This window comes from Tachysurus fulvidraco, chromosome 18 (genome assembly GCF_022655615.1).
Source record: "Tachysurus fulvidraco isolate hzauxx_2018 chromosome 18, HZAU_PFXX_2.0, whole genome shotgun sequence".
NCBI lineage: Eukaryota > Metazoa > Chordata > Actinopteri > Siluriformes > Bagridae > Tachysurus > Tachysurus fulvidraco.
In genome coordinates, this window is record NC_062535.1 from 18,269,599 (window position 1) to 18,294,607 (window position 25,009).

At 42.3% G+C, this 25,009-nt stretch overlaps 1 protein-coding gene across 1 annotated transcript in view; it reads left to right on the forward strand.

Moving 5' to 3' along the window:
- LOC113643839 (hemicentin-1-like) overlaps positions 1 to 25,009 on the forward strand; it is a 276,071-nt gene that overhangs the window by 248,407 nt on the left and 2,655 nt on the right. The window contains 15 exon segments of the mRNA XM_047803071.1: positions 6,162 to 6,213; positions 6,395 to 6,575; positions 6,877 to 7,045; positions 11,276 to 11,347; positions 13,458 to 13,517; positions 13,623 to 13,739; positions 15,483 to 15,555; positions 16,676 to 17,017; positions 18,201 to 18,452; positions 21,401 to 21,658; positions 21,750 to 22,007; positions 22,098 to 22,355; positions 22,445 to 22,693; positions 22,774 to 22,858; positions 23,461 to 23,506. Coding sequence (XP_047659027.1) covers positions 6,162 to 6,213; positions 6,395 to 6,575; positions 6,877 to 7,045; positions 11,276 to 11,347; positions 13,458 to 13,517; positions 13,623 to 13,739; positions 15,483 to 15,555; positions 16,676 to 17,017; positions 18,201 to 18,452; positions 21,401 to 21,658; positions 21,750 to 22,007; positions 22,098 to 22,355; positions 22,445 to 22,693; positions 22,774 to 22,858; positions 23,461 to 23,506 — 2,472 coding nt within the window.

Below are 25,009 nucleotides of genomic sequence, written 5' to 3' on the forward strand. Positions count from 1 at the left end.
ACAGAGAACAGATTAGACACAGAACTGATGCTACACGGAACAGATGCTACACGGAACAGATGCTACACAGAACTGATGCTACACAGAACTGATGTTACACTTTAATTTATTTAGTGCTAATAAAATTATTAAGCCTATTTGGAGAGAGATGTTTAATGTGACAAAATGTCAGTCATCGTGTGATAACAAAAATATGCCTAGGCCTAGACCAGTGGTTTTCAAACTTTTTCGGCCCCCCTTGTATACAGTGCATCCCTACTTGCGCCCAGTAGGAAAAAAGGAAATTTATGACAAAACATTACAAAACTTAATATATGAATTAAACATTAAATTCTACAATATAGTGCTGTTGGTTAGTGGCCTAGTTTTCTGAGATTTAATTACACAGAATTTATGATAAATTCATTATTTTATAAAATGTCCTAAAACCTGAGATGGTGCCAGGGGCCCCCGGTTCACTGAAAACACCTGCTCAGAACAAGCAGGCCTAATGGTTAGAGAGTTTGACTCCTAACCCTAAGGTTGTAGGTTCGAGTCTTGGGCCGGCAATACCACGACTGAGGTGCCCTTGAAAAAGCCCAAAGCCCCCACCCCCCCACTGCTCCCCGGGCGACACAGCATACTGTAAATGGCTTCCCACTGCTCCAGGTGTGTGTTCACGGTGTGTGTGTGTTCACTGCTGTGTGTGTGTGTGTGTGTTGGATGGGTTAAATGCAGAGAACGAATTCTGAGTATGGGTCACCGTACTTAGCCGTATGTCACATCACGTCACTTAATATTTTTAAGTCCAGGCTAAAGACATTTTTATTTTCAAAAGCATTTAAAACAATGTACAAAAATACATTGTTTTATTTTGTCTCATTGCAAATAAACAATTTTGGATTTGAAGAACTCGTGTCAGTATTTAAATATATTTACTCTGTGTGTGAATTCTGTAACCACATTGACTGTTATTATGAATAAAGGACAAACTTCTGCTGCAACATCACAGTCTAGAAATTTGATTATTCACACTTTCTGTCAGGATTTCTACTTGGACATTCTCTGCAGGAACATTAGGGGGTGTTCTGGCAGTGTGTCTTGAAATACTGACCTGGTTGTGATTCATTCACTCATTTTCTACCGCTTATCCGAACTTCTCGGGTCACGGGGAGCCTGTGCCTATCTCAGGCATTATCGAGCATCAAGGCAGGATACACCCTGGACAGAGTGCCAACCCATCGCAGGGCACACACACTCATTCACCCACACACACTCACACACTACAGACAATTTTCCAGAGATGCCAATCAACCTACCATGCATGTCTTTGGACCAGGGGAGGAAACCGGAGTACCCGGAGGAAACCCCCGAGGCACGGGGAGAACATGCAAACTCCACACACACAAGGTGGAGGCAGGAATCGAACCCCCAACCCTGGAGGTGTGAGGCGAACGTGCTAAACACTAAGCCACCATGCCCCCTGGTTGTAATTGGTTTTATTATTCTGTGTATTAATTTCCTCCGCATTGCGGTTAGCTTCGTGGGGTCATCATTTTTTGTCTGCTTCTGTGTTTCAGTTCCTTTTTCCTGTATTTATTTTTTTCGTGTTTTGTTAATAAAATCTCTGCATTTGGGTCTTTTTATCTGTGAAGACACCCCTGTTCTCTGACAGAAATAAATACGCATAATAATTAAACCAATTACAACCAGGTCAGTATTACAAGACGTGACAGAAAACACACTGCCAGAACGCCCCCTATATACTCATACATATACAGTAGACTGAGGTGTTAAGATGACTCTGTACACAGAACATGAACTGTGTTTATTCTCATGCTAACACACCCTGCTCTCTTTAATAACATCTGAGAATTGTTCTAGTTTTTATAGGCTTTTAGAGAACTATTGTGTTGTGATCCATTTTTTTCAGCAGTAATTCAGCTGTGGTATTAAATACACAAGTACACAATACAAAAACATCACCAGTTAATGAAGTCGATGTCAGCAAAGATGCATGACTTGAACCCGCTAGCATGATAACACACAGGATGTGCTGGGCATGTTAGAGTAACAAGCTAAGCGCTTTCCTTTCTCGGTTTTTAAATAAAAGCAGCTTTTTAATAGACGTGCTCTGAATGTAACTGACAATGTAAACCCACAGTTGTAGCATAAAGAAGAAGGAAATGGTGACAATTCTGTTACAAAGAGCACTTAATAGTAGAGGATATCATTCAGTCATGAAGCTGAATATTTATATTAAAATATTCAATAATATTTTCAGCACTTTTTTTAATTAGATAAAATTTTATTTAAACAGATGAACAAAATATTTTCTCTCATATTTTCTTCATTTTATAGGAAGTGTCTTCAGCAGAAAGAGAAGACAAGACAACAGCAACACTTGTTAACCACACACACTCCTCTTCACACTTTATTTTCTGCTCAGTTGTTGGGCACAAAAGTCTAAGAGTTACGGTAAGAAAAAACTTCATATTTTTAATGGCTAATTTCTCTCATTAATCTAATATCTGCATTTCCTGAACATTGACAGGTTCACTGTTAAAAATAGTTCAATTCATGTCTCATTTCTTTATGTTTAGCAACTTTTTAGCAACTATGTAAGACAGTTAATTCCAGGATACAGTCGAAAGGCAAAAACACTGTAAAGAAAGACTTCTTCAAGATCACTAAAATGGGATGAAAAAGATGAGAAACTAAAAGAAACCTTGTTACAAATGGCCTTAGACTCCACAGAACTAGTCCGAAGAGATGAAGAAACAGATCAACAGTAGTAGTGTATGTAAACAACACAGACACTGAGATTGAAACAGTACTCTATAATGAAGGAGGAAAAATACCAGTCAGCTTTTACTCTTATGCAAAAGAAGGAAAACAGCTGAAACATGAGTCTAACAGTGCTACAGACATTTTAAGGACTATAGCTAATCTCTTGATTTCACGCAAGACATTTGCTAAGACAAAGCAAATAACAATTGAAGCGGACGCAGTAGAACCAGGAGGAATAACTACTTTAAAAAATGAGAAAAAGAATCTCATCAAAAACAAATAAAAAGTGCACCAGTTTACCTGGGGAGAATTGAGAGTGATTCTACATGACATACAACTAAAACACAGAGTGAAGAAGGGGTAAAAGAAAAAGAAAAAAAGAAACCCATGTAGACAGGAAAACTACACCAGGTTACGTATGTAACCCGGTTCCCTGAGAAGGGAACGAGATGCTGCGTCAGTGCTGGCGCTGTGGGAATGCTTCTTTGAGGAAGTTGTGTCTGAAGCTCTGTGTGCACACATGCCATTTAATGGCTCGGAAAGGACACGGGAGTAATTACTCGCCAGTAAGTCCATATAAGGGCATCTACGTCACGCTGCTCCAACCCCGTAACCTGGTGTAGTTCCCTTTCGAGGGAACTCAATGCTGCATCAGTGCTGACACTATGGGAATGCCAATACCCATGCCACCATGCACCGGTCGATGACTGCGCCAGAGGCCATGAGAGAGCATGAGCAGACTGGGAACAGCACATCATAGGCCCCGCAGTACCTGGGACCCTGGAGTGGGGCCCAAGTCCAGGTCATAGAATCCTGCCGCAGCACAAATATCTTCAATGGGGACACCCCTGGCCAAGGCACTGGATGAGGCGATACCCCAGGTGGAGTGGGCCCTGATGCCAAGAGGTGAGGCATGACCGCGCACCTCAAAGGCCTAAGTAATGGCCTCCACCAACCAGTGCACAAGGCCCTGTTTGAAAACCAGATTACCCCTATTCCGGCCCCCAAAACAGACAAAAAGGGCGGAGGAGTTACACCACGAGCTAGAGCGGTGGACGTAAGTCCTCAGGGCCCTTACCGGGCAAAGCAAGTGCAGCCTCTCCTGTTCCACCGACTCATGGGGTGGGGGACAGTAGGCCTGCAGGATGATTGGACATCCCGCCATCCTGGGCACCTTCGGGACATATCCTGGCCTGGGGTGCAGGATAGCCTTGGACATGCCGGGGGCCAATTCTAGGCAGGCGGGGGCAATCGACAAAGCCTGCAAATCCCCAACTCTCCTGAGAGAGGCCATGGCAAGAAACAGAGCCAACTTCAGGATCAGAAACTTCTCAGAGGCTGACTCCAAGGGCTCAAAGGGGCTTCCAGCAGCCCCTCCAGGACCAAAGAGATCCCAGGAAGGAATGCATGGTCTAGAGGAAGGCCTCAGCCACCTGACACCACGCAGAAAGCGAGAGACCAAAGGGTTCCTACCTAAGGAGGCCCCAAGGACAGGTTCGTGGTTCGCGGCAACTGCGGGGACGTACATCTTTAGAGTAGATGGGGCCAGGCCCAAAAGCAAGACTGCGGGAACTCCAGCACTGTACCAACCAGGCAGTGAACTGGATCCTGAGAGTGCTCATCACACCAGAGGTGAAAAAGCCTCCACTTCAGAGCATACAGTTTCCTAGTGGAGGGAGCCCTAGTATTCAGCAGAGTCTCTGTCACCTCAGTTGAGAGGCCTGCATCTAGGAGCTGGTCCCCCTCAGGGGCCAGACCCAAAGCTTCCACATCTAGGGGCGGGGGTGAAGAATTGTCCCCTGCGCCTGAGTGAGGAGATCCCTCCTGACGGGAAACTCCCATGGAGTGCCGTTCAGGAGGGAGACTAGGTCCGAGAACCAAACTCGAGAGGGCCAACGGGGGGCAACTAGGAGAAGGTTGACCCGGTCATGGCGCACTCTGGCTAGGACTTGCGGGAGCAGAGCTACCGGGGAAAAGGCGTACAGACGGAGCCTCGGCTACGTCCATACCAGGGCATCCAGGCCCAACGGGGCCAGGTGAGAGAGGGAGAACCACAGCAGACAGTGGGTCGACTCCTCGGAAGAGAACAAATCCACTTCCGCCGGCTGAAAATCTGCCAGATTGGCTCCACCACGTGGGGGTGAAGACGCCACTCTCCGGGCCTCAGCACCTGCCTTGACAGGAAGTCTGCCTCCCGATTTACACGCCCTGGGATAAAAACCGCTCTTAGCGAAAGAAACCTGGTCTCTGCCCAGAGCAGAATCTGCCACGCCAACCTGAACAGGGGGCATGAACGCAGACCACCCTGATGATTGATATAGGACACAACCACGGCGCTGTCCATCTGCACTAGGACATGGCAGCCCTTGAGGTGTGGGAGAAAGTGTTTCAACGCTAGAAATACAGCCCTCATCTCCAGGCAATTTATGTGCCATGAGAGACAGGGGCCCTCCCATAGACCCTGGGCAGGGTGGCCGTCTAAGGCCGCGCCCCAGCTCGAGAGCGAGGTGTCCATCAAAAGAGTCCTGCGATGGGGACACGCCCCTAGAATGGGAGCCAAGGCCAAGAACCGGGGTCTTTTCCACAGGGTACAAAGGCCATGGCGTGTAACCCGTATAACCCTGAGGGGATGCCTGCGAGGATGAAAGCCCACCCCCTTGAGGCAGAGCTGGAATGGCCTCATGTGAAGCAGACCCAAAGGGATAACGTTGGCTGCTGCTGACATGAGGCCGAACACCCTCTGTGCCTCGGCGACAGAGAGGCCGCGGCCTAGCCGAATAGCTTTCACCGCCGGCAAGATGGAGGCCACCCGAGTGGGAGACAGATGTGCCCGCATTGTGGTGGAGTCCCAAACCACCCCCAGAAAGGTGGTTCTCTGAGAAGGAGAAAGCACACACTTTCCTGGGTTCAGCCTGAGGCCTAAGGACCTCATGTGGGCAAGAACAGCATCTCGATGACTGGGCCAGAATTAGCCAGTCGTCTAGGTAGTTCAGTACACGGATGCCCTGGAGATGCAACGGTTCCAGGGCAGCGTCCATGCACTTCGTAAACGTGCGTGGTGAAAGGGCTAAGCCAAAAGGTAGGACACGATACTGGTAAGTTTCGCCCCCGAAAGCGAACCTGGGGAACTTCCTGTGGTCTGGCAGGATGCTTATGTGAAAATAAGCATCCTTGAGGTCGATCGTGACAAACCAGTCCTCAGATCTGATCTGGGACATGATCATCTTGAGCGTGGGCATCTTGAACTTGTAAGTCTTCAGAGTACAGTTCAGAGCACATAGGTCCAAAATCGGACGCAGCCCCCCGCCCTTCTTGGGAACAACAAAATATCGGCTGTAAAATCTGGAGTCCCACTCTGGGAGGTGAACACGCTCTATGGCCCCTTTCTCCAGATCCGGGAGGAGTTCCTCTCGGAGGAACACCGCCTGGTGCCCACCCGCAATTGTGGGCAACACACCCTGAAAACACGGAGGACGGGAGGAAAACTGGATCCTGTACCCCCTTTCTACATTCTCCAGGACCCACTGAGACACCCCTGGCAGAAGTTTCCACGCTGCCAGGCTGTGTGACAGTGGCATCAAGCTCGTGCAGACCTCCCAGGTGCCCTGAAACAGCGCACCGGCAGGCGCTAACCCGGGAAGATCCGCACAAGAAAGGGGAGCCTACACAGGCCCCACTGCCCCCCGAAACAAGGCGGTGAGGCAGGCAGTAGGGGGAGCGTCTCTGAATAGGGCGCTCCCGGGAGCCCCTGCCCTCGGGCGTCAGGACTCCTTCGTGGCCTGCTTGGCTGAGATGACAGACCTAAGGTCCCCTCTCACCGGATGTGTCCGGGCCTGGGCATGCGAACCGGCCTCCCTAGTCTTAGACACTTAGACACTAGTTCTTTTCACTGCCCTGAGTGAGCTAGAAGGAGGGGGGGTGGCTAGATGATGGCCCAGGCTGCTCCCCGCGGCGAGGGAGAAACTCCCTGAATGCCGCTGACTGGCGTTTCACTTCCTGGTGCCTGTCGATGACAGTACTAACCACGTCGCCAGACAAACCCTGAGGTGAAACCGGGGCATCCAGGAGAAAGGACTTATCCTTCTCTTTTATGCCCGTCAAATTGAGCCACAAGTGCCTCTCCATGGCAACCAGCGCAGCCATAGAACGACCTATAGAGCGAGCTGTCTGCGAGCCGTCTGGCACGGAGCGCGAGATCAGTGTCGCGGCGGAGCTCGGACACCGCCTGAGTTCCCAGCCCTTCACCGCCATCCAGCTCTTCCAGCAGGTCAGCCTGGTAGGCCTGCAAGACTGCCATGGTGTGCAGTGCCGCACCCGCTTGACCCGCTGCCTCATAGGCCTTACCCACAAGGGCCGAAGTGATCCTACATGGCTTGGATGGAAGGGCAGGTTACCTCCATGCGGGCGATACAGGGGAGAGATAACTGGCCAGCGTCTCTTCAACCCTAGGCATCGCTCCATCCCCATGGTCTTCAAGCCCCATAATGGCTGAATAATCCGACATGGCCGGAGAAAATACGCACGCCGAATAGGGATTTTTCCAAGACCTCGATACCTCAGTATGGAGGTCTGGAAGAAAAGCTAGATGCCTACGTGCAGGTGGCTGATGGCCTGAAGTCAGAAAGCGGTCGCCCAGCTTAGAACGGATGACACCAACTACCTCTTCTGGCCAATCTAAATTTAACTTCTTGACAGCCCGAGTTAATACCTCGAGGAGCTCCTCGAACGTCACTGATTGCGTTGGCCATTCCGAGGTAGAAAGCCCCTCCCTTTCGACATCGAGCTCCTCGGAGCCGGACACGGAAAGCAGCATGCTCTCTTCCGGGTTGGGAGAAATCGCAGCACGAACTCCCGAACGCGAAACTGAGCGATTGGAGTTAGGGGAGAGGGCAAGAGAAAGGGAAACACCCGTTTCTTGCTCCGCCTCCGCTAACTCAACCTGGGAACCCCATGATTGAAGCCGCCGCGCTGCCTCAGTAGACGCAGGACCCGAACCACGAGGTGCAGCCGCAGCTGAAAATACAGCCAGGCGGGATCGGAGCGTGCGGAGAGGAAATCCCTCACAATGCACGCAGCTGGCTCCCTCGAGAGCTGACCGGGCATGCTCCTCTCCCAAACACACAACACAAAGAGAATGCGTGTCGCCCCCCGTGATAAAGCGGGGGCACAGATGCATGCATCTCTTAAAGTGCTTTGACTGCAACATATTGCCTAGTCTTTCCCTATTTTTTTTTCTTACCCTGCACTTGACACACAGACAAACAAATGACACACATACATAGAGCGCTTCCTGAAGACAAAGAAAGCTGGAGATGCCCTTATATGGACTTACTGGTGAGTAATTTCTCATTACTCAATTACTTGTCACAAGCATTCCCATAGCGTCAGCACTGACGCAGCGTCGAGTTCCCTCGAAAGGGAACCCAAGTTATTTTTACTGATGGAAGGCAAGGTCAAAAGTGCAATCATTTGAAAAGATAAAGGCAAAACTGTATTCAGAAAGGTGACAGAACACAAAACAAGAAGCATGCAGACAGCAGGAGTAGCAGCTCTGCTGCAAGCTTTAACCTTTTGAATATGTAGTAGATGCAGGGCCATGCACAGACATTTTGAGGGGAGGTGGCCTAAACCAAAAAAATGGGCACTAAGTGGGTGGTTGCTCGTTAACACAAATTAGTTCCATTTACAACACTTTTTTATTTTGTACCATGTCCTGAAATATCTTGATAACCAAATTTTTTATGATTCACAATTACACAATGGTGATAATAACAGAAACTATCTGCTGTTTTACATTTGTATATTTACCTTTCCCTTTTACAGCAAAATCTTTCTATTTGGTACCATGTCCTGAAAGATCTTAATAACCTCATCTTTTATGATTGGGATGGCTTTTTCAATGGCCAGAAGCAGTAGATCAGAGAGTCTTTCTTGTCCACATGCATTACAAAGTTTAGTTTTCACCAGCTGGCTGTTGAGACCTGTAGTGTTGCAAAGATTTTCAGCAGCTTAAAAAGTGTTGGAAACACAACATGAGCATCAAAATCGTTAAATGTTTCAAAAATTGCATGTGCACTCTTTTGTAAGCATGTGAATGATGAGTAGAAAACTCTAAGCTCAGTTCGCAGCTGTTCCTCCTCCTCTTGAAATCCGTAAAACTCACAGAGAGTATGGGCAGCATTAAGTCGGCAGCATTCGGCCCTACCTGTTAATGCGACAGATTTTGTGAACTTGTGAACTTTCGTGTCATGTTCAGTCCTAGTTTCAAGAGAGTACCGCAGACACATACTGTGAGTGATGCTGCGCTTGCGACGTGCGGAGCGAGCTGGAAAACCTGGAGCAGATTAGCGGAATCAGCGGAATGCTTTGAGAGGAGCGGTGGGGGTGGGGAATAGGGGCACCTCAGTCGATGAGGGCAGAGGGGCAGTGGCTCTGGCCACCCGGCCACCCCCCTGTGCACGGTCCTGAGTAAATGCTTATAATCAACATTTAGATACATGGAAATTAAATGGTTTTGTAACAGCCAAGCGCAGAGATAGCACACAAAGAAGTGTGGATAAAAAATGCTGAACTAGGAAAGGAAGTGAAACCATCAGGGGTTTACCAAAGTCATCATACCAAGCAGAAACATACGCAGCTGTGGGAAACAGAGAGACTAGACATGTTATTCTCAGTAAATATAGTTAAAAGCCATGAAGACAGCATGACACTTACAAAATCTACGTAACAACAATCTATATCCATCCACAAAATGGATTGGAATGTTCTTAACGAAAAACTAAATAAATGTGCCAAATTATGTAAAGCTGTATGAAAAGATTCAAATGAAATGCCCTAATTGTAGGGGGAAAAATGACAGCATGAAGCAACAGTTATGGACACATTGAAACAGAAAAAGATGGTAAAGAAATTGACAAATTTTGCAGAACCTCTAAGACCCATAACACCAAAGAAAAATGGCTATTTTCTAATGGTACAGTAGTAGACAATCACACTAGCATGAAAGTAATCTACCCTACCCCGACAGCAACAGAAGCTGTTGTAGTGAGATGCTTAGAGCTGTACTTCAAAAGACATGGAACCCCTTATTCCGAAAGAGGTGATAATGCTCATAATATAACAGAGAAAGAAGTAGAAGACTTTTTAACCAAATGTGGAATAAGATTGGCAAAAGCAGTAAAATACCAACCAGAGTCAAATGGAATTGCAGAAAGGTCAATAAGAGGAGTTAGGGTTAGGGTTAGGACAAGGGTTAGGACTGGATCCTGACAATAACATGATGTGGGGACGTCGGGTTAATACGCTAAAGTGATACTGATAGAGATGGAAGAAACCATTCCATGTGTCTGTCTGAAGTGTAAAGAATGCAAAGACTACTACTATGGCTCAAAGAGACAAGGATGCCAATGCTCAAGAGATGGAAGAAGCTTAAAGAGACATGCAAAACTTGTGAGAAGTTGCATGACAATCGCTGGCTAAAGCAGAGAAGATTACTACCCTGCTAAAAGGCCCAAACGACCTCCAGGTCGAAGTAGGAAAGGAAAAAAAAACAAAGGCACAGACAAGTCAAAAAATAAAGCAGGAAACCTTAACCATACCAACCCTGTGAGAATGGAAGGAGCTAACTTCCTTATGCTGACATTACACCCTAACCATTCTAGTATGTGGATTCCGAATAAAGAGGCGAAATGGGTAAACTGAGCTAACATACTATACAAATTCCAGTGTGTGATAGCCTTAGAAACTGTGGTCGGAAATATTGGCAGAAAGACAAGCAAAAGCAAGGTCTAGTATAGAAAGACCACTGTAATGTAAAAACAATAAGAATAAAACAATGTTTGGCTATATTAATGCAACAGAATTCCATAATCTAATCCTCTTTAAAGAAAAAAAAATAACCATTCTCTCAATATAATTAAACTACGTTGAAAGAAACTCAATTGTTCAGACCCTGTATCCTAATAGTTAATGCATGCCCTGCTGAACCCAAAGTTGACAAACTTAGTAGAGCACTTTCCTGGCCACCCCCTCTCACACTTGCTTTCCCTTAGTCATACATATAATCCTTTCTGGGAAAAACAAGCCTAATACTACTCCTCTACCTGCATTCTGCTCATAGCCACATACAGTACTAACTCCTCATTATACTCATATTTCAGTCAGCACTTAGTCACAGAACTAGTTTTACTATACATAAATTATTTTTATTAAAAATATGTACCTTTTTGATAAACTAAGTATGAAAGATTTTGGAAGACATTTTGTAAAAAAAAAAATATCCATGTATGGAGAAATATCTTTTATCATCTTGTTCATTTTAGATCCTCCAAAGAACGTTTTAGTGTCCATCAGTCCCTCTGGTGAGATAGTGGAAGAAAGTTCAGGGACTCTGACCTGCAGCAGTGACGCTAACCCACCTGTACAGAACTACACCTGGTTTAAGGTGGATCTGTGTAACACATGTCACTATGATTGTGTATTTGATTGATTGATATGTGTTTTCCAGGTCGAGGGCCCGAACGGCCTGCGGGACAAAGGGACAAAGCTTCACCTCATTCTCTCTGAGTTTGCCTTCAAGGTGTGAAAGCACTTCCTTCAATGCAACAGAGAAAAAATAAAGATAAAAGATATTGTTGGGATGCCAGAAACATGTTTTCTACATTAAGAAAAACGTAAGTAAATATATTTGATTTTGCTTTAAGATTGAAAAGGTGTCCTGGAAGGGACATGTTCTACAATATGTTCACAACATATTTAAATATTAAATGGTAATTTTATTATGACAACAGAAAGATAAGAACAGCAGAGTCTCATAGGTCTTAACCCTCTATTCCAGATGATGCAGATTATCCAATAAAATATGACAAGTCAGTTTATTAAAGAAAAAGGCTAGTAAAGTATATTTTGGTGGTGGCAAACTAACTGAAAATAATTGTGCTCTCAGCCATACCTGTGTGCACAGCAAAGAATAGGAAGAGGGGCTCAAACAATGATGCTCAAAATTGATAATAGGTGTGTGATTCACAGAAGTAATAAGACTCGCTTTCAGAGCATTCAACATTCAGAGCATTCAGCATTCAGAGAAAAAGTAGCACAAATAAATGAATAACGCCATATTAAATGACCTGCATTTAATATCGACACTCGTCGTTGTTCAAACAGCCGATAGATGCTCGTAGACCTCTGGTGAAAAATCCTCTCCTAAGAGATGCTCCTAACACAGCAGAGGTGTCATAATCTTGATTTGAAAACCATCCGGTCTGAGGGGAGGGGTAATCCTATCGCAAAACACCCCCGGATCAAACACGAGTTTTAAGTACCTATCTCTATCTAGTCAATCAAACATATGGACTTGTTTAACAACACTACTTTCCTCTGAGGGGTCATAAATCCCCATTTAAAAAACAACAACAAAACATATGTCCTTGTTTTACAACACTGCTTCCTCTGATGGTGGGGGTAAAAAAAAAAACCATTTTAAAAAAACATATGTCCTTGTTTTACAACACTGCTTCCTCTGAGGGGTCATAAAACCCCATTTTTTAAAAAAACATGTCCTTGTTTTAAATACTTATCACCTGTCTACGGGAACCAGACACGATGGTGTTAAAACAATATGAAAGACAGGGTGGTGGTGGGAGTTAAATTGGGCTCTTTAACTACTTGGAGTCAAGACATACATCTACCACACCAGAAGGTATGACCTTTGACCTTTAATAATTTCATATAACTAATGACAGCTGGCATAGCAGCTGGCATAGCAGCTGTCAGGGTAATAAAAAGGTAATAAAACTGTCAGCTGATGGAATATGACCAGTATATCTCTCTCATGACCTTGCTACAGGATTGTCAGAGAGGACAAAGAACTGAAGAAGGCACTCCAGGTCAGTAATCAATTGTGCAAGTTCCTTTTCCATAACTGTTGAACACACAAATCACACAAACAGAGAACAAACAGATCATCCGGCACAACTGAAGGATGCAAAGGAGGCGTTCAGAAAAGACCCCAACCAGTCTGACGTCATTACAGAGCTCATAGTCAGCTGTTGTTTTTGTCTTTACAAAAAGCCCCACCCACAAAAAAGAAAAGCATCAATGGGTTATAAGAAAACAAAATATTTAATCAATCCACATCTTTGTTTCGTGTCAACTAGACCAGACCCTGGCATTCCCACACTGAGAACAACACCCATAGAATCTCCCAATAAAAACGTACAAATTAATGATAAGCAAGGTATCACCTAAGCAAACACTTACCTCGACAACTGAAATTTCCTTTTTGGATGGAAAAACTGGAAAAATCCCAGAGCATACATTCCAGTACCTCCTTCCTGGATATATTAAGCACTAACAATAGCACAAATCACAAATTGAAGAACAAGTCTGTGCCAACAGACAGGGCCATCTTACACCAGAAGTCTCAACATGGAATATCCTATCAGCTGCGTATCAACACCCTAACAACCAACAACCACCTGTAATAGTATTGCTAACACCCTAACAACACCTTAGAAACCTTCTAGTGCAGCATAACAACTAAACCCACAGATGTCTCATAAAGAAGAAGGAAGTGCTGACAATTCTGTGTCACAGAGCACCGTAGAGCAGAGGATATCATTCAGGCATGAAGCTGAAGAGCAGCTTCCTATTTTTAAAAGGAAAATGCAAATGACTTTATGACTGTTGAGTCAAATAACAGTTCAAAGACTTCCATTGGATTAAAATGCTATTCTTTGTCCGCTTCTATGGTAATACTATAAATAATATAATTTTATTTTTCATTTTACTTTATGTGAGTAGAGAAAAAAGTTTGTTTTCTCTCTTTCATTGTCTGAGTATTTGCTCTATTTCAGAAGTTACTACTTCAGCAGAAAGAGAAGCAACAGCAACACTTCTTAACCACACACAGACTCCTTACAATCTACTGTATTTTCTGCTCAGTTGTTGGACATGAAAGTCTAAAAGTCACGGTAAGAAAATACTTTATATATTTAATGGCTAATTTCTCTCATTAGTCAAATATCTACATTTCCTAAAAACCGACATGTTCAGAGTTCAAGATATTTTCAACTTTTACTAACCACATATGAGCTCGAATATCAATATTGTGATCAGTTATTTCTGATGTATTGTGGTGTTGGTGGTAAAAATGCAGCTTGTTTAAGTGACTAATTCAGAAATTAAAGCAAAGAATATTGTGTTTATGCAAAACATCATCATCCAGACATCTTAAGCACACACTCTTTAACTCACACTTTTCTTTCTTTGCTATTTGGCTGTTGAACACGAGGGTCATGTAGGCACTGTGGAGGCAGAACATACAGTACAAAGGCATTTTTATTGTGACACATATCATGTAACACAAAAATGTTTTTAGGTATCATGAGATTATATTGTTTCTTTGTACTGTGATTCTGAGTCTGATTCTGTGAACACATTCACATTTGCTTTGTTCATATTCTGATAAGTTAAATCAGTTGTGTTGGAGACCAACATTTTTTGTCTTGATTCCAAATATTGTCAGAATATAAGATCAGAATTCATGTGCCCCAAAATGTAGTGTTAAAATGAGAATATCCAAGCTAGCGGGATGGTTTAATATTTCTAGTGGGTTTTTGAAGTCTGGCCTCCTTGGATACGTTTTCCGCCCACAGATCCACGTGTGATTTTTTTTCTTTTGCAGAATGCAACTTGCAACCTGGAGGCAATGTGAAAAAACAATAATGAAGGGAATGATAGATTAAAGTAAATGACATAACAAATGTAGAATTAAAAAAAAAGCAGAAAAATAAAGAAATAAACTGCTATCACACATGCATCACACAGTGGACGCTGCTAAAATCTACATATTTTAAGCTGCTTTGCTTCTGCACAACCACGTTCATTTACACATCACCAAACTTCCCCTTTAAATGCATGGTTGCGTGCTACTTGTGGAGCATCTCGAATGTTCTTAAGAAGAGGAACTAATTTACTGTTGCACACAGTAGATAAGAAAATCTTGTTTATTAGACACTTCTGTAAATGGTTTCTCTATCTCCAGGACATTCTTAATAAAAATAAAGTCCCTCTGTTTACTGCGCATGAATCATGAGTTCCACCTGGAGAACATTCAAGAAGCTCGCCTGTGTGTCACCACTTGCATGAACATTAACTGACCATTTTATCTTCACACAGAGTGACACACCCCTACAAGCCATTAAGCTCTGCATATAAATCTATTTTATGATATACCTTCTATATGATTTTACTTTAAGTTCCATCTGTCAGTATTTTGTGAGCAGTAAAGTCAGTAATTACTCACTGATGTGGATGCTGATGTGATTAAGTGGAATTGAACGCTTCATAATCAGTTTCCAATCATTACACTTTCCTACCACTATGGGTTACATTTCTAGCATCTCTAAACTGTCATTCCCTCAGCAGGCTCTCTATCTTCTCTCTCATGAAGTCAAAAGACAAAAGAAATGCAACTTTGAGAAACAATGTAGTATAAACTCCTCTGTCCTGAAAATGTCAGAAAAGCTACAGCTTCACCCCTGACTGTGACTTTTACAAAGTGCTGACACTGGACTTCTTCCACAAATACTTCCACAAACTCCTTCCTCTCACATTGTTACGTACCGTTTTGTCAGTTCAGTTTAACTTATTACCTTGTATGGTGATTTTGTTACTTGGTGTAATTTTATTTTATGTTTTTATTTGTATTATAGAATCTTTATAGAAGAATGATGTCCCATAAAACATCTTCTCTGCTTTGTCAAATCTTTCTCCTTATGATCACAGGTGAGTCTTATGAACACCTTTGAGATCAGGTGTTCTATCTCTTTCTCTCTCATTCAAACTTGAGTCCTTACAAGCTTTTTTTTGAAGCACACAACTGTACATTTAGTGGGTGAAAAAGGTGAAAAGGTGAGGAGCAGAGGTGTGCAGTTCAGAGTTGTCGAACTGGAAGTCAGCGACGGTTGACCCAGGAGCAGTGGCAAGCTGGCATACTGGAGAGATTGATGGTCTCACTCCATGATTTCTGTGAGACACAGAAAGGCAAAGAAAAACCATTGAAATCTTACCATTTCAGCACTAAGCCAGCCGTCTCTAGCTCACCTTCTCCCAGAGTGTGGAGTTCAGATAGTGTTCACGCTACCATCAGAATAGATATAGATAGATAGATAAATAGATAGTGAAGTGAAGTGACGTGACATACTGTACGGCATACTCAGAATTTGTTCTCTGCATTTAACCCATCCAAAGTGCACACACACAGCAGTGAACATACACACACCATGAACACACACCCAGAGCAGTGGGCAGCCATTTATGCTGCGGCGCTCGGGGAGCAGTTGGGGGGGTTTGGTGCCTTGCTCAAGGGCACCTCAGTTGTTGCCGGCCCGAGACTCGAACCCACAACCTTAGGGTTAGGAGTCAAACTCCCTAACCATTAGGCTACGACGTCCCCGAAGAAAGAAATGAAACGAAACGAAACGAAACGAAACGAAACGAACATCCCAGTGGGAAAATTCACAAATTCTACCAATATCCACAAACTTGCCGACTAAGGCATGCAGTGAATTCTAAAAATTTGAAAACAATACATTTAAATTTAAAAAGTCTGTGCAAATCTTAGTATTAAGGTGAGCATAAATCTGAGTTCCATGATGAAATATTGTAGCTAAAGAAGTGTGTTACTGACAGTGGACAAAGTGTGAATAGAAGATCATAATGGAGATTCAATTTTAATATTAATTAAACATTACGAGTTCTAAACTCTGAACACACCCAAAATCCTAAACAGTTTTCTTCCAGTCATGAAGAATAGTTTTTATTTCTACAACCTCCTGTGAACTGAGTGTTTGATGGGGTTCAGGATAATAATCTCTAATCACCTCTTTTATGTATCATGTTTCAGCTCTTGGGAATGAATGGAGTGTGAAATACAGCCAACTTAATCTCTGTGCTTTAAAAGGATCTACAGTGATTATGGACGTCACTTACACACACCCACCACGTCTTATAGTGACACAGAGGTTTTGGTTTATTAACCCAGCTCAGGGTAAAGTGCTGACTGATCTGTATAATGAACCAGGTTACTCAGGCAGAGTGACGTATATAACAGATGTACAGAATCACTTCCCCCTCAGACTGAGTGATGTGAAGAAAACAGATGAACAGATGTACTGCTTCAGAATCATAACAAATAAAGAGGAACAAAGCTACCAGGGTTATCCTGGAGTTACACTCAGTGTTACAGGTAAATAAAATCATATTTTCTACATATAATTAACTCAATAAGTATTTGAACTCTTATGCTACACTTACAGCTTTATAACTTTATTTTCTACACTTATCATTTTTATTTCATTAAAAACCATGATATAAAACCAAATGGCAGTTATTTTTAAAGAAAAATGCCACATGCTCACTTTTCAAACAAAACACTTCCTAAAAATAGATTATTCTGTAAATCTGCATAATAATTTGAAAGAAAGTAGGTGAACACTTAGTAGTGGTGTGCACACGCAGTCCATGAAGTCATCAATGAACACAAGATCATTATTACCACTGCAGAACAAACAGCCCCAGCCTCCTCTGAGCTTTATAGATCCTTTATTGCTGTTTGCTTGGTCGTCTTTTCCTGGCTTTCTCCACACAAACACTCCACCATCAGATCCATCCCAGTGCCAAGAGGAGTCATCTGAAATAATTTTTTCGGAAGCCGCTGTCTTTCTATGAAGTTTGTTTTGCAAAATTTACCTTGCTTTCTAATTTCTGAGGTTGATAAATTGCACCTTGGTTAATGGTTCATCCAAAGAAGATGGTTCTGCTTAATTATTCTCCCTGTCCGCATGCTTGGTGATCCTCTTTTAAGTCATATCTGTGTTACTGGTGTTTGACACAATCATTGCTGGCTAGTAAAACAAGGAGTAGATTATATTGTTAAATATAGATTGACTGTGACAACCAAAGTAATCCTAAGTGTCCAATCACTTTTTTTTATTTTTTATTTTGAATTCTATTATTTTTTAATATCCGTAAACATACCTAAAGTATTTTATTAATTTTGTGGGCTTGTTGGTTTGCTAGTTGTTTTGAAATGTTGTTTTCTAATACAATGAAAAGTTTACTACCATATCAATAAAGATCTCTAACATGTTTTTATTCAAAAATATTTCAGGGGTTTGTACTTGATTCAGAGAGTCAGAATGTATGTCAATGTTTTTCTGTCAAAGTACAAAGTGTTTTTTCTGATCCAATCACTAAGGGGCTAGTAAAAAGTAACTAATCTCCAAAGATGAGAAGGTTATAAACACTGAAAATAACACCGGAATAATCGCTTTAGATAGAAAAACAGTTTGAAAGCAGACTTTTAGAAGTAGATGCTCTACTGGCTTCAGGACGACTTTCATGATTTAATGTTTCTCTCGTTGTTTAAGATCTTGATCTTCAGATCGCTCCTGCAGAAGTGACAGAAAGACAATCAGTCGTTCTGACCTGTAAAACCACCTGCAGTCTGACTGATCCAACATTCATCTGGTACAAAAACAGCAGAGATTTAAGCACAAAGACCAACAAGAACAATGAAGTCCGTCTGCAGTCGGTCAGCAGTGAGGATGCAGGCAGTTATAGATGTGCTGTAAGAGGATATGAACATCTCCACTCTCCTGATCAAAGACTCAGAGTCAGATGTAAGCTTTATTTACCTTCTTATTATATTTTTATAAACTGATAGTTTATAAAATAAAACAATATAAAGTATTGGTGTAATAAAAAAAAATGTAGATGCCATCTGAAGGGTATTCCTGTCCTTTTCCCATTACTGAGAGGCTGTTGGCTTTACATTTACAGCATTTGGAAGATGCCCTTATCCAGAGCGCAGTGTTGTATAAAGTACTATAAAACAATACTTGAGTAAAACTACAAGTAATGTACTAGAAAAAGACTTTGGTAGAAGTGAAAGTTACCTTTTAGAATATTACTCAAGTAAAAGTCTTAAAGTATCTGATATTTACTGTACTTAAGTATCAAAAGTAATTTTCTGATATTTAATGTACTTAAGTATTTGAAGTAAAAGTAAAAAGTAAAATTTCAGTGATTTTCAGTAGGTATAAGAGCAGGGGTGGTTCTAGGGTTTCATCTTTAGGGGTTTTAGCCCTCAGTGAGAATTTAAAACAAGAAGAGTTTTATATTATATATTATATGACTACATAGTAAGCCAAAAGTTATGGTATTATTAAATGGCAAAAGTGGACACCAAAATTTTTTGCATGATGTAATGATACCAGTCTTGAATCAAATCAGTTCATGTGTGTGTGCATTCTCTACAAACAGTGTGTCCATTAATAAAAAAAATATTCACAAGACAAAGACCAAATCAATAAATTATTTTTATTTAGTATTTAATGGATTGTTTGCATTAATACTTTGTTTGTGCTACATCTCTGGTAATAAGAATAGTGACATTTCACTACTTTTGGTTGCCGTCTTTGCAGCTTTCAGCTATTATAGCTATTATGACTGCGTGTGAATGCTGCGCGCGCCTGTGCTTCTCCGTACAGCGTGCGGAGCTGCGTAATGCAATCTAGGAGCAGTGATTAGCCAAACCTCCCTTATTGCAGTCGCACACATTTCTTCAGATTTTATTTTGTAGGAGCGAGTAATGAATTGGAAATATAACAGAGTAAAAGTATACATTTTATCAAGGAAATGTAGTGGAGTAAAAGTGAAAGTTGACATAAATTTAAATAGCGAAGTAAAGTACAGATAAGTGAAATTTCAACTTAAGTACAGTAACAAAGTATTTGTACTCCATTACAACACTGGCAGAGCAACATACATGAGTGCTTAAATCTCTATCATTGGATACATTAATGCTGGTTCACTAGGTTACATTCTTAAGATAACATGAGTTTAAAACATTGTTCAAAGTTACAATGAAAAAGTTTCAATTTTTTATTTATTTATTTATTTATTTATTTATTTATTTTTATAAATGCAAAAAATAGGGAAAGAAGTACTAGTTAAAGTGTTTCCTGAATAAGAAAATAGCCAGTGACAGTATCCGGACCCCTAGGGGAAGTACATTCCACCACCTTGGTGCCAGAACAGAAAAGAAACTTGCAGTATACTTGCTTCTTACCCAGAGATGGTGGAACCAGTCGAGCAGTGCTGGTAGATTGGAGGGTGTGTGGTGCAGTCCAAGGAGTGATGTGGGCTTTGAGGTAAGAGGGAGCTGGTCCATTTTTGGCTTTGTAGGCCAGCATCAATGTTTTTAATTTGATGTGTGCAGCTACCGGAAGCCAGTGGAGAGATCGCAGCAGTGTGGTGGTATGCGAGAAAGACAGATTGAAAACAAGCCTTGCAGCTGAGGACGAATTGCGTTCATAGGTAGACCAGCAGTGCAGTAGTAATTGTACTATTTACGTTGTAGTAATCCAGTCTTGAAATGACAAGAGACTGAACAAGTAACTGAGCTGCTTGTGTGTACAAAAATGGCCAAATCCTTCTAATGTTGTAGAGAAAAAACTGACATGAGTGAGTCACATTAGAAGCATGAGAGGAAAAGGACAGTTGATTGTCCATGGTTACCCCAAGGTTGCGAGCTGTGGCTGAAGGGGAGATCAGATCGTTGTGCAAGGATATAACAAGGTCATGAACTGGGGATGAATCACCTGGGATGAACAGCAGTTCAGTTTTGCTAGGATTGAGCTTTAACTGATGAGCAGTCATCCATGATGCTATTTATGCAGGCATGCTGAGATTCGATCAGAAGCTGTGGTGTCTGAGGGTGGGAAAGAGAAGATAAGTTGTGTATCATCAGCATAGCAGTGGTAAGAAAACCCATGTGAGGAAATAACTTCACCAAGAGAGTGAGTATACAGGGAGAAAATAAGAGGACCAAGTACTGAGCCCTGTGGGACACCAGTGGAGAGTCTGCATGGAGCAGCTGTCACTCCCCTCCATATTACCTGAATGAGCGTCCTTCCAGGTAGGAAGCGAACCATTCCCAAGCTGATCCGCAAATCCCAATAATCCTGAGGGTGGACAAGACAGTCTTGTGGTTGACCGTATGAAATGCTGCTGAAAGGTCAAGGAGGATATAGACAGATGACAGTTTGGCTGATCTAGCAGCATAGTTTCTCAGAGACATCCAAAAGGGCTGTCTCTGAGGAATTAGCTGCTTTAAAGCCAGACTGTTTGGGATCTTGGAGGTTGTTCTGTGCTTTATCCTGTGATTTATGCTGCACACTTACCTATGTTTTCACCACAGCAATCAGGATCAGACAGAGGTTAGGGTTGCTGAAAGAGCACATGCAAATATACCTCTAACTGCTGCTGACAGAACTGCTGTATTCACATGGATGGTTTAGTATATGGTCCGGAACATAGTGCACCGCAGACAGTGTAAGATTCTTCAGGTCCTGGCTGGCTCACCAATTTGTTTGATTTTCCTGATTTTTGGCAAAGCAATTGTTGATTGGTTTACCGATATAGTAGAATATATTGGAACTCTTTAGTGTGATGATGACATCAACAAAACACCTACACCATCTCCAAGTTCAGCTGTGAGGACAGAAAATAACAGATAAAACTATTACATCTTTACTTTAAAGTGTTATGATCCTGTCCTTTTTAGATCGTCCAAAGAACATCTCAGTGTCCATCAGTCCCTCTGGTGAGATAGTGGAGGGCAGTTCAGTGACTCTGACCTGCAGCAGTGATGCTAACCCACTTGTACAGAACTACACCTGGTTTAAGGGGAAGACATCAGTAGGAAAGGAAAAGACCTACAACATCTCCAAGATCAGCTCTGAGGACAGTGGAGAGTACAAGTGCAAGTGCAGTAATAAAGTCGGACATCGGTACTCCAACAATGTGACTCTGAATGTTCTGTGTAAGTTAAAAGCTGAAGATTTCCTCACAGACAATTAGAGATAAAACTATTACAGATTTACTTTAAAGTGTTATCTTCCTGTCCATTTTAGATCCTCCAAAGAAAGTCTCAGTTTCCATCAGTCCCTCTGGTGAGATAGTGGAGGACAGTTCAGTGACTCTGACCTGTAGCAGTGATGCTAACCCACCTGTACATAACTACACCTGGTTTAAAGGAAATACAACAGTAGGAAAGGAAAAGACCTACAACATCTCCAAGATCAGCTCTGAGGACAGTGGAGAGTACAAGTGCAGGAGCAGTAATGAAGTCGGACATCAGGACTCCAACAGTGTGACTCTGAATGTTCTGTGTAAGTTAAAGCTGAAGATTTCCTCACAGACAATTAGAGATAAAACTATTACAGATTTACTTTAAAGTGTTATCTTCCTGTCCATTTTAGATCCTCCAAAGAATGTCTCAGTTTCTATCAGTCCTTCTAGTGGTATAGTAGAGAACAGTCCAGTGACTCTGACCTGCAGCAGTGATGCTAACCCACTTCTGCAGAACTACACCTGGTTCAAAGGGATTACACAGGTAGGAAATGAAAAGACTTACAACATCTCCAAGATCAGCTCTAAGGACAGTGGAGAGTACAAATGCAGGATCAGTAATAAAGTTGGACCTCAGTTTTCTAACAGTGTGACTCTGAATGTTCTGTGTAAGTAAAATCTGAAGATTTTCTATCAGACAGTTATAGATAAAACTCACATTATTTGCTTTAAAGTGTTATCTTCCTGTTTATTTTAGATCCTCCAAAGAACGTCTCAGTGTCCATCAGTCCCTCTGGTGACATAATGAAGGGCAGTTCAGTGACTCTGACCTGTAGCAGTGATGCTAACCCACCTGTACAGAACTACACCTGGTTTAAGGTGAAAGAATCATCACCTGTAGGATCTGGACAGAGTTACAGAGCTGTACAGAGTGGACAGTATTACTGTGAGGCTCAGAATAAACACGGCTCTGAGAGATCAGCTGCAGTGCCTGTCACTATTAATGGTGAGGTGATGATGTAAATCTATAAATAAGAAACTAATAAATATTTAACACTGATATTTATTACACTGTCATCCACACAGACTCCCTGAGCTCAGGTGTGTACGCAGGTCTTGGTGTTGTTCTGGTTGTGTGTATTTGTTTAACTGTCACCTTCTTGTGTATAAGGTAAGAAATTACAGAATATTTTCACCTTAATATAAAAAATAGAGTACAAATCTGTGTGCCTGAATATATTTTTCCAGTAAACACTCCTGTTGCAGATTCCAAATTCATTACCTACTTTGTGTAATAATCAGCTACACACTTCTCTACCAAAAGGCTTTCCACCAGATGTTGGATTGTGTCTGTGGGGATTTATTTTCTTTAATCTACAAGAGCATTAGTGAAATCAGACTAATGTTGAGGAGACTCCAGTTCCAATGACTCCCAAAGGTGTTCAGTGGTGTTAAGTCAGAGTCAGGGCTTAGTGAAGGACACTCAATTTCTTCATTGCAACATTAACCTCCACAGCATGTCTTATTGGAGCTGAGGGGCTTTGTTCATAGGGAAATTGTCATGCTGGAACATTGCTTGAGCCTCTTAATTCTGGTGGATTTTAATTGTAATGTTACATCATACAGAGACATTTTATACAATTCTGTGCTTCCATCTTTGTGGAAACATTTTGTAGAAGAACCGCATATAGTTGTGAGGTTTTAGCCAAAGGTTTAGTGTGTACGTACTGGGGCATTCATTGTTGGTATTTTGTTGTTTCTTTGTTTTAACAGAAAAAAGACAAGTATTAGATCAAGACCAGATGAGAGTTTTAAACAGGTAAATGAATGTACACTTTTGGGAAGTGTATTTGTGTATCCTTTAAGCCACTGTCAGGCCTCAGCCTGTGCGTTTTGTTTATGTTCCTCGTCACGTGTCTGTCCCGCCTTCGTCTGCTCCTCCCGTCTCTACACACCTGTTTCCCATTGTCATTATCATTGTCTATTTATCTGTGCTGCGTTGCCTTGTGCCGCGCGGAATCTATTGTTGTCTTTGGTTGTTTTGTCGTGTTGTCCTGTCCCTAGTTCGTGTTCATGTTTCGTGTTCCTTTTGTTATTAAACCCTGTTTATTTTGCTATCCTGCATTTGGGTCTGTTTTATCCCGCATTCGTGACAGCCACATTCAAACTGTTATGTGCTAATAATTTTGGTAATGTTGAGGAACATCCATGACATAAATCACTCCCTCTTCTCACTTAAGTTAGACGGCTATAAACATGTTCTTTATTCTCTCTTGATGTTAATGAGTCAAAATTCTAAATCTCCATACAGAAAACTTAACCATATCAATGATCATTCTGTTTTTTTTAGTCTGTTTAAGTTGAGCGTCTGCTGTATGAGTCTCTTTATGTGTACAGTTTCCTTTTGATAGAAATGTAAACATAAGGATGAGTGCAAGGATGAGTGCATTATATTAATGCACTTATTCTAATGATTTTCACAGAGACGTGTACAGAAGATGCTCCACATAAACAGATTAAATAATCCTTTGTAACAGTCAGGATAAACTGGTCTCCAAACAGCAACTGGCACACTGGGTAGGCCATTACTCAGGCCTATGAGGCGCACGGTGTTGCCTCGCCTCTCAGCATCAGTGCTCACTCCACTAGGGGTATCGCCTTTTCCAGTGCCTTAGGCAGGGGTGTTCCCTTGAAGATATTTGTGCTGCAGCAGTTTGGACAAAGGATGCCAGGGTCCCAGGGTCCTGCAGTGCTATAGATGTTCTGTTCCCAGTCCGCTTGTGCTCTCCCAGGCCTCTGGCACAGTCCTCAACTGGTGCTTGTCAGCATGGGTATTGACATTCCCATAGTGACAACCCTGATGCAGTGTTGAGTTCTCTCAGAAGGGAACTACAGTGGTCCCTCGTTTATCACGGTTAATGAGGACCGGAACCCCTCGCGATAGGTGAAAATCCGCGAAGTAGGATTGGCCCTAAGTTTGACCTTTTCACTGATGGTCATCATCTTCCTCTTGGGCTCACTAGAGGAATCTTTCGAAGGGGCACGGCACTTAGGAGGCATTGTAAGGGCTTAACGAAAAGTTAATTTCGAACACAATTTCCTCATGTACACTGAGCGTGAACCACAGTGACGAGATACAACAAGGGAAGAAGCTGGGAGAGGATACTATGATGCACAGCCAATCAGCTCAGATCTCGCGCCGGGAACCAATCATGTGCCTTGTCTGAGTGCCCGTGGGTATGTACAAAGCCTCTGAGAGAGTTTCTCTCTTTGTCTGGCATCCTGGGAAACTGTTTTTATTTTTATTTTTTGATGAATATTT